This window comes from Alligator sinensis, unplaced genomic scaffold (assembly GCF_000455745.1).
Source record: "Alligator sinensis unplaced genomic scaffold, ASM45574v1 scaffold907_1, whole genome shotgun sequence".
Classification (NCBI taxonomy): domain Eukaryota; kingdom Metazoa; phylum Chordata; order Crocodylia; family Alligatoridae; genus Alligator; species Alligator sinensis.
The window spans coordinates 3,683,619-3,693,897 of record NW_005841925.1 but is presented as its reverse complement, the minus strand read 5'-3'; the positions used below and the strand labels follow the sequence as shown (position 1 = coordinate 3,693,897).

The 10,279-nt window shown below is 45.0% G+C and overlaps 1 protein-coding gene across 1 annotated transcript in view; it reads right to left on the bottom strand.

Moving 5' to 3' along the window:
* Nucleotides 1-3,393: 3,393 nt before the first annotated feature.
* The window catches only part of LOC112549524, a 34,844-nt gene continuing 27,958 nt past the window's right edge, over nucleotides 3,394-10,279 (bottom strand). Inside the window, 4 exon segments of the mRNA XM_025198552.1 lie at nucleotides 3,394-4,885; nucleotides 8,565-8,733; nucleotides 9,461-9,560; nucleotides 10,089-10,276. Coding sequence (XP_025054337.1) covers nucleotides 4,761-4,885; nucleotides 8,565-8,733; nucleotides 9,461-9,560; nucleotides 10,089-10,276 — 582 coding nt within the window. The 3' untranslated portion in view covers nucleotides 3,394-4,760.

Here is a 10,279-nt window from a genome sequence, read left to right as displayed (position 1 = left end):
TGCTAGGCTCCACGGTGCAGAGCTCCGGATGCTCTGGGTGAGCGAGCCACCAAAATAGAAATCGTAAGTACGTCTTATAAAAGTTGCGTTCGAAGACGGAAAGAGGTGGGCGGTGGATCAGGCCGCCACGCTCCTCTGGTTCTCACACAGGGTTTCTCTTACCCTGCCGTGTACCCAGAGTCCCCACGAGATGGATGTGGAGTCCTCTTCGGCTTCGGCGGAAACTGCTCAAGCCTCTTATACGGCTAACAAGCCAATCGTTAGCCGCCACATGTGAACAATTTAGCACTAGCCAATCACGGGGAACAAATTTGCATACCGGTGGCGGGAACTCTTTTGCACCGTGCATTCCTCTTGCAACATGAGCAATGCACTCTGCAAAAGAAGCTGCAGAAAAGGCGGGAAACTCGTCCCTGCACCGGGGTTTCCTTTTGCTACAGGAAACTCTCCTGTGCAATGCTCTGCAACTTGACGGGGATAATTCTGGTGCCGAAGCGCGCGCACACAATCATGCCTTTTGGGTCATGACAGTATGTTTCATTAGCATACTTTCTTCTCACCTAGGGGTGTGATTTTTAGTATTTAAATTAGCTTTTTGCCCTAGTCCTCTGATTCTGTTTTTGTTTTTAAGCCTCCTTTATCTAAGACTGTCTCCTCCTTATCATTGCAGATGGGCATTAGTTATATAACAGAGACTTTTGCTTGGGCTTTGTATAGTGGTTTTTAGGTCAAACCTGACACTCCTAACCTGGCTTCTGGGGTGGGTACCCCTCTCGCCTACCCCAAGTTATTGAATTTACCTTACACATCATAAATAGCAAGTGCATTCTTACTTATCACAGCACATCATCATGAAACAATTTAGCATTATTTCTCTGAGAAACAAATCCAGTGTTACCTTATAGCAAGATAGGTTAGGAAGGGACCTCAGGAGCAGAGCTCTCTAACTCCTTGTTCTTAGCTTAACCTTAAGTTCCTACACTTTTTCTTTCTTGATCCTTGTGAGTCGTGCTCTTGCCCTTAAGCTTTGTCAAGGCGAGAGGAAGATGCTAAGTTAAAACTTGCACTGGGTTTCTTTGCTGTTTTTCTTACTTGCAGAGTTTTTTTTACATGTAAGTTGTTTTTTTTTTTGTTTTTGTTTCGTGATGACCTATAAATAGTGGCAGACATTATGACAACTCTGTGGACAGAGCAACTATTTGTGCAAGACAGCATCTCCTCTGAACACATTTTATGATTTCACTGCAGTGTCAGTTGAAACACTGTTTAACTTTTTAATCAGCCCTTTGTGCAGTGAAAAGGAAGTCTTCCCTACATGTGTTATTGCTTCATTGGATCTGGTGCACGTTCGGTTATCAAATGACTTCAGAATTCTGTAAGTGGAGCACTCGGGCTGTAAGTGGAGCGCTTGGGCTGCTACGGACATTAAATGCATCCAGTAAATATACGGCAGTGATTGCAATTTGTGTATGTAGGAAGCTAGTTCATTGTTGCATTGCCATCATAGCGGAAGTACATTTCTGGATTGTGGGAATCTGTAAACTTTTAGTGGCCTTCTGCTTTGGAAATTGATAGCTTGCAGGCATTGTAAAAGTTCCAGTTTCAGAACTGATAAAAGTCTAGTTTGCACACAAGGCTAGTGCATAATGATACTGCTGTTGATTAGTTTTACAGAGCTCCCCATCTCTAGGCGCAGTGATGATGACCCTTCAGAAGTGTTAATATAGGTATAGCTTATTATCCTTCCCATCCAGAAATATCTATTCTGTTACAAGGCACTTTTATACTGATATACCCGAGTCTTGATATGACTCCTGTTACATATGGCTACAGCACTGGAGCAGGGCACTCTAACCAAAATAGTTAAACCAGTACAAAATCTGTCTAGAATTGGCTTCAGACACTGAGGGAGCCAAATGCCCAAATCCTTTTATATGGGGAAAGTTGTGGGTTATGCTCTTTAGAGCAGTCTTCCTGTCTGGTCTTTCTACATGAGCTTTTTTAGCTAATTTCTTTTAAATGGCTTACTAAAGGGGCAGTTGGAAGGGGGGATTTCAGTGAGGAGAAAGGAGCACCCTTAGAGACTAGCTAAGAGTTTGTACAGGATGGAGCCAGGAGAGGCAGTGTTGCAAGGCTGGCAGAGCAGAGCACTGTGCAGTGAGAAGTAAAGGTGGCTAAGTAGCAAAAGGCAGGTGAAGGCCTTAAAGACCCTTGGAATTTGATACGGTAAATGGAGAATGACAGGATGGGACACCGTGAAAAGGGGTCTGCTGATGTAGGAGGTACTGGGAAGATGATCTTACTAACTATTTTGGGTGTGGTGTCATGCACTAGTCCTGTACCCTACCCGAGTGGCACTCTGATCCCCTTCCTATGTCTGATCTGTTGCTCTGCCTTGTGTTACCTGCCCCATCTGCTGCTGTGCTGTCTGTCTGCTCCCCTACCTGCTGTTGTGCCACACAGGCTGCTCATGTCACTTCTAGCACAGATGCTGCAGGTTGGCCACCCTGCACTAGATTATGACAAAAGAGAAGAGATGACACCATAATGCCAGGAGTTGTTGAGGTATGAGGTCTTGTCTTCACTACCAAAACATGTCTGCCAGGCTTTTACCTCAGGTTGAGAGATAAATGGTACTGCAATAATAAACTACCTTCGGGGCCAGAGTCCTATGTCTAGGACCCTTTTGCTCTTGGCAGTGGACTGACAGAGCAAAATGGAGGGGTTTCCACCCCAAAGAGCTTATAGTCTAACTTCAGGGCAGGAGCATCTGTTGATAGAAGAGCATGCAGAAACAGAAAGACGGTACCAGTCATTATGATAGGCAGTTCCTATGCCTAATCCAGGATGCATACAGCTTTTAGGTATATTCTCACTTGTAAAAGCCTGTCTTTTGAAAAGCTTGAGTAGGAAGGAGAAATAAATATTGAGAGCTAGCCTCTCTAGGTTCATCCCAAAATGAGAGGGCATCAACTTATTTCTCTTCTTGCAGAATCCAGCAGTTCAGAAGGATAGCTTTTTAATTTAGCCCCTCTTAGGCATTTGGATAGGTTTACATTACCCTGAATAGTAATGGCACTATTGGTTCTCAAAGTGGTGTGCATAATGAAGAGTTGGAATGATGGGAATGTCTTTAAAATTCATAAATCTTGCTTCTACTGCCTACTCAAAATAGTTGGCTGTCTTGCCCATCAAAAAGTGCTTTAGAGCCTGCTGGTGAACACTGGACACTAGTTGGAGAGCCAGTCATTTACATGAGCATCAGTAATTTATGCAAATCATCAATTTTAAGGGCATGTCTTTACTGTAGTATTAGATTCTGGTGTAATTTAAGTGCTCCTGACCCAACACCCATCTCTAGCTCAAGTCTGGCATTTTGAATTTGAGCTGGTTCATCAGAGGACATGGCAGAAGCTCAAACTAGTAATGAGGTGGGAAAGGGACTACACATTACTGCTTGAGTTGGCACAGTTTATGATTTGTCAATCCAACTATACCAAATTGTGACTGCTCTCAAGTAAGGTAACTCAAACGTGAGCTAATGTCTTACTATAGACAAGTCATTGACAGACCAGAGCTGGAACTGAAGTGTTTGGGTTTTCACTTTATTTTTAACCAATGTCCACAGGGATTCCAGAACATAAATCACTCTTGTGTCGCTTGATTGTGATCTTCGTATTCCCCACCATGGTGCATACATAAGTCAGAACTCATGCCCCAAGCAAACGGCTCAGCACCTGAATTTCCAAAGCATTTAAAAATCCTATGGAATCCCACAAATTCCAATATTGTGCGCTTTTTGCAATCTTCAGCCATGTTTTTTTTTTTTAAGTTCAGGAGAAGTTATTTCCTAGAACAACATGCATGACTGCCTGCTTGGAGGGGCAGATATCTTCAACTCTTGGGGCTGATTTACAAGAACCTGGGAGTGCTGCCTTGTGTGCAGGGCCTTCTAGCTCAGACAATTTGATGGTATTTGTTGAAATACAGTGTAGTAATTCTTAAACATGGTGCGTGGTTCTGTACTTTCAGGGACTGTTGAAGGGGTTAATGAACAGAACCTTAATGGGGGGAGCGGGGAATTGGAGGGAAATATGGAGCAGATAGAGCACTTGCCATCAGAGACTGCTTTAGTCAGTTGTGTGATTGCCTTTTGAGCAAAAACAAAAAAGAAAGATTGATGAAAGAAGGCATTAACACCTAACATAGAAATGCTCATCTCTTTTCTGTCCATTTGAGTTGAACAGCTCAACAATGAATAAGGGAAGGGAGTGAACACAGGCCCCCTGTCATACCTTGATGTCGGGGTGGGGGAAAAGGATTTGGTATGATGGAAAAGAGGGCACACAAAGGCATTGGCATGAAGAGAGATGTGCGGGGAGGGAGAATTACAGGCAATCACTGAAATAAAGAGGGTTGTGAGGGTAGCAACTTTGGAGAGTGGGTGGAGTCCCTGGTGCATGCTGGCAATGAATTTAGCCTACTAAAAACCACAAAGTGGGCAAACCCTTACTACCCACTAACCTACCAGTGCTAGTTACCAAGAGCATGGGCTGTGCTTCCAGCTCTGTATGCTGGATGGCTTCTACAAAAGAGGGTTTTTATCCAATATTTTGTTCTCTGTTCTCTATCAGGAATCATGAAGCCTTTCACAATTTACTTGTAGCTGAGATGTTTACAGTGGTGAATCTGAATGAGGAAAGGGCAAAGGTGTCTTCTCAAATTTCCTAATTCCTTTGAGGCCCCTTGCGGCAATGGTCCTATGTTCTTAAGGACACATTCCTGTGTGGCACTCCCACAAAGGACTTCTTCACCAGCAGGAAGACAACACACATCACTGTGCATCCCAGCACAACACCCACCACCAAGGCAGTGTGGTTGGTACCTGCAGGGAGAGGATGGAGGGGCAGAATATATTCAAGTCTCATGTGGAGGAAAACTATTGGAGATTTTAAGTGTTAAAAGTTGCTGGAGGAGTTGCCCCATGGAAAATGCTCCAAACCCCTTTTAAACACACAAGTGCTAGTCACTGGCTTATTTCTGTACCCTGGCCCTTCTACTGGAAAAGAGACCCATCAAGTAATCTGACACCAGGCTGTAATGCTCACATTGTATTTTTTAGGTTAATTTTGGTGTTCATGAAAGCAAGGCACCAGTTTCACTGGCTTGAGCTAAGAGTACCTGTATTTGTCTATGCTTTTTTTTTTTTTAAAGAACAGGTTCTTCTTTTTCTCCGCAGCAGAAGTTTACATATCTTTGCTTTTTTTGGTTTGCCAAAAGATGCCCTCCATGCCTCTTAAAAGGAAACCTAAAAAGGACTGTTTGCACGCTGAGGTTCCAAGCTCATAGAAGGAGCTCTCTATTGTTATGCTATGCACTGAATAAGTCCGAGTCACCCTGAACAGAGAACATCCGCATGCATTACCCCTGTTCTGCCAGTGAGGACATTTATTTCGTTTTGGCTGAAATTTGTTTCTGTTTTGGCAGTAGTGATCTCTGGAACCTTTACTCTTATTGTACGATGGAAGGGCAGCAGACCTCACTATGCACTGCGTGAGGGTTTATAAATGAAGCCTCTGTCACGCATCTTGGGATCGTGAGGCTGGGATATGTGAAAGAGGAAGTACAAAGGGATTTTACGCGGGCTCCACTCAGAGGTCCTATATGATATTGATTCCCTTCCATGCTGTAATGGCATGCTGTCAATTACTGTAACAGGGCAAAGTGATAGAGCTTCAGCATCCACATGTGGTAGAAACAATGTAGATGGAGTGACGTGCTTCTGCCCAGTATCAAGTGAGGGGTGGAGGTAGGGATGTGGTGTTATGCTTGGAGGCGGCTGCATTGTAGGAGACAATTGGGCAGGGACAGCACTGTAGCCAGAGGTGGCAGCACAGAGATGGGATTTGGACTACGGGGAGTGGATTGGTAAGAGAACAGTGTGGCAGGAGGGAGCAGTATGAAGATAGCATTGTGACTAGGGCTGGCATCATAATGAAAATATGAGCACAGAGGCAGCACTGCAGCTCAAGGTGGCAATGAGACATTGCTTTTGACAGCATCTCCCCCCAGTGACTAGAGATGGAATTGCAGATTCTGGGACTGCATGGTGACCAACAAACTGAGTTGGGTGTCCCAACAGAAGCTGTGTCAACAGGACAGTTATCCACTGGACATTCAATGGGAAGAAATGGAGTAAAGGGCTGGTTCCTGAGATCTTGTGAGGGGAGATGCTGGGCTTGCTATTTATACAAAGCACGAGTGTCAAACTCACCCAGCTGTGTGGGATGGGTTGGGACCACACTAGAGTTAGCATGCAGGGCTGATCCAAGATTATGCATGCAATGCATGTTTCTGATCCAGCTCTGCGTGCCACATGCAATATGTTGGCCCTACTCAAGGATTTGCACTGCATGCAGGCTGGACTCAGCACCACAGGCAGTGCACACAGCACAGAGGAGCCAGGATGAAGTATGTAGGCTGCATGCGGCAACTGTGTTAGACTGACCCTGTGTATTGGCTCTGGGGCCTGTCTTAATCAGGCACCAGACTGACTGTGTGTGCTGGAGCCAGCACACAGAGCCAGTCTGGTAGGGAGCTGCAGGGCTAGTGTGTGCTTCATGGAGCTGGACTGGCTGCATGAGCTACATATGGTGTGGAGGACCAACATGGGGCATGCTCTGGATGCAGTGCCTGGCCAGACTAATCCTGCACGTCACTCCATCTACATTGATTCTACCACATGTGAATGCTGAAGCTCTATCACTTTGCCTTGTTGCAGTGCCTGCAAGGCTGGGTCCAGCCTGTGCACCAGACTAGCTCTGTGCATTACATACAGGGCCAGTCTGAGACCTACAGGCCAGATCATAGGGCTCCACAGGCCATATGTTTGACACCCCAATAGAAACACAGGGTTGATTCTTTTTTTTTCTCTGTATTTTCCATTGTTAATGCTGTGGTTCTTTCCCCCTTATCAAGGCATTCCTTGCCTTATAAATAAGATCAGTGCCTACAAGAGGGGAAGCATTGCTTCTTCAGGTGCCCTTGGTAGATGGTGAAGTTTAAAAAGAAGCCTTACGTGTTGGAAACCCACTCTTGTTGCTGCTGACAATACCTAGCAGAATGGTTACATTTTTATTGGTCTGATATTAACATCTGCATAAGCTTAAAGAGATGAAGTTTTACCTAGAGGATTCTCAAGTGGAATCTAAAGAGAAAGGAAATCAATACAGCAGTTTATGATTCTTTGGTGTTAGTGGCATACAATAAGCATTGCCATCTCCCTTTGTGGTCTGGAGCTCTGCTGTAGTTCTGTCATGCAGTTCTTTGCTTCAGTGGCTGGATTGTTTCTCCTCTCACCCAAACCTTATGCCATAGCACTGTTGCCAGGCTTCACCAATACGTTAAAGTAATAGTTGGCTGCTGCATCCCTCTGTGGCTCTTGTGAATTACAAAGGTCAACCCGGACTAATCAAAATTAACTCAGACTTGATCCAGAAGCCTTCCCTGATGTATGCACCATCCTGAGGACCAGACACTCCATTGAGGGGGTTTTTAAACCAGCAGCAAGCAAAACAATTGCAGTTTACTCTGGCTTGTTGGAGCCTTTTGTCAGATAAGATGACTAACAGGCATGTGGGAAGTGTCTGGTACTACTCTCTCTACCAGCTTGGAGTCAGAAGTGCAACATGACAAAAAAACATCCTGTGCCTATTCTAATTTTCAGCATTGCAGACTTAACCTCATCAAGGAGCTGGGATTCACAAAATCATAGAAAAGAGGCCAGAAGGGCCCCCACAATCCATCCTCCCACCCCAAACAGGATTAAATTGTTCTTAAACCATTTCTAAACTGACCTGATAAACATTTGTCTAATCTGCTCTTAAAAATCTCCAGTAATGGAGATTCCCACACCCTCCATAGTTATTCTATTCCAGTGTCTAATTCTCTTCACAGTTAGAAAGTTTTCCCTAATGTCCAGCCAGAACCTTCCTGTTGCAGTTTCAGCCCATTATTTCTTGTCCTACCCCAGGGGGGACATGGAGAACAGTCTATAACCTTCCTCTGCAGTAACTTCACTTGAAGACTTACTGTGTGTCACCCTTTAGTCTCTTTTAAATGAAACAAACCCAGTTCTTTCACATCTTTCAATTGCATAACATTGAAGCAGTATGGTAATGTCAAATCACAAGTATCCAATGGCTAAAAAAAAAAGAAAAGGGAGGGGTGGGGATAGGGATCTCTTGACCAGACTCTCCAATCTATAAAAATCAGGACTGTCCAATCTCATTTTTTATTAACATTGGGACTACCTAATATTTGACAACTGGCAACCTCAACCTGATTTCCAGGGACTGTGCATCCTTCACTGGCTCCCCGTTACGGTGTATCTTGTTGCTTAGAGTTTACCCTAATAAGTGGCAGGGATAGCAAAACCTAAAGCAAACTGCTGCTTGTGCTGTCTATGGCAAAACCTTGTTCCATTGGGATAATATACCAGCCTGCTTCCAGCCTTCCCTCTTGTAGACTGGGTCAAACGCACCAGGAGTTTAATAACTTCTTACCACTGGAGGGGCTCTTGCTGATCCGGATGGGCCCAGCACTGATCTGATAGATCTTTGTCTCCAGCATCTTCCTCAGGGCATTGTGGCTTTTAAAGGACTTGCACCCTGAAGAACATAGCCTGAATTTGCTTGGGCTGCAGCATAGCTTCACATCACAAGTTACAAACACCTAGAAACAAGGACAGCAGATCTTGGTTAAGCTGTAATTCCTAGCACTGACTCAGTGTTTTACCAACCTGCCTCCTACATTGCTGCTTGGGATTTTAGATTATTTGTGCCCCTGTGGCAAAAATTTTTCCTTTCAGTGGATTGGCCACTGTGGATAGCCCTCTGTGGATTGGCCATCTGCCTTTCTCTCTGCTGCCTGCTCTTGAATTTGGGCTTTCATGAGGGAAAACAAGAGAGAACTTTAATGCAAATACAGGCTGTCTTCTTTTGAGCCAGCTTCACTAGTGAAGTTGTCTTTGCTTGTGTTTTTCTGAGCATGTGCAGGGTTGGCAGGGGCTTCTTGCACTGAATTTTCAGGAGACAGAAAATAGTTTCTCTTTCATGTCTCTAGCACATTTTGCAGAAGGAAGAAGGCAGGAGCCAGGCAACACATTGCTCAGAAGCACACTGAGAACATCCATGGTGCTACTGTATGCATGGATAAGTGTCTGTCAAGCACTCTGCATATGCAAGAAGAGGCACATACATGTGCTTTTTCAGGGAGGAAAATATTTGTTTTTAGGGGTAGGAGACGGATAGGAGGAGGTGTCCCTGTGTTTTCTGATGTGTTCATCTGGGCGTGGGGGAGAACAGAGAGAGCAAGTGGAACAGACTTGACTCAGAGATCTCTCATGCATGCCAAAATGTGGCTTCACTGAGATAGGAGGTGTAGCGAAGCAATGAAGCACCTCAGAAACCACGTCTGCTATGGAGGTGAGCCTGAGGCTGTAAACCTTGTCCTTGGAGTCTTCCAAACTCACTTCTTTGGCTGCCTTGTAATTCAAGCAACTGAAAGAGGAAAAATGCCTGTCAGTAATGTTGCTATCGCCAGGCCATTAACTTACTTTTTTCATATTTGTATATGCTTATGCAGTGATTACCACTAAACACCCAGGCTCCCATTCTCCACTGGAAGGAGTGTGTTTCAGGGGAGTTGCACACTAGTTGCAGTGCCAGTACCTTGGGACTGCCCTCCTCTACCGTGTTGGTCTGTGAGGATAGTCTCAGTGATGTCTGTCAGCAGGGTATAGCCTCTGGTCCCATCTCTGCTGCTCTGATGAAACCCTTCAACCAACGGGAGGTCAGCCTTTTTCATAGTAGAGTCAATTTTAGGCCTAGAGGGGCAGGTCAATCTGTGGTCCTTTCGGTTCTGGATTTCTCTAATGGGCCTGATGGGTAAGGGCAGTTTTGGGAGCTACAGATGGACTGGAACAGAAACCACCAGTTCTTTTCACTGGACGGCTATGAAAGGGTCATGGAGACTCAGGCACTTAGCAAGGCTAGATTTGATGTGATCTGGAGGCAAAAGGCTCTTACCCTTGTTGTATGATGAAGAAGCCACTGGAAGAGTCCTGGTTGCCCAGAACCTGACAGGACTGCACAATCAAGTGGGCATCAGCCAGGTCACTCTTAGCTGACACGCTGATAAATAGCTGGTCATTGACACTGGCATTAATAGAAGCCCCCCGCTCCAGCAGTCTCATCCCATCTGAGGTCTTTCTGCTGAA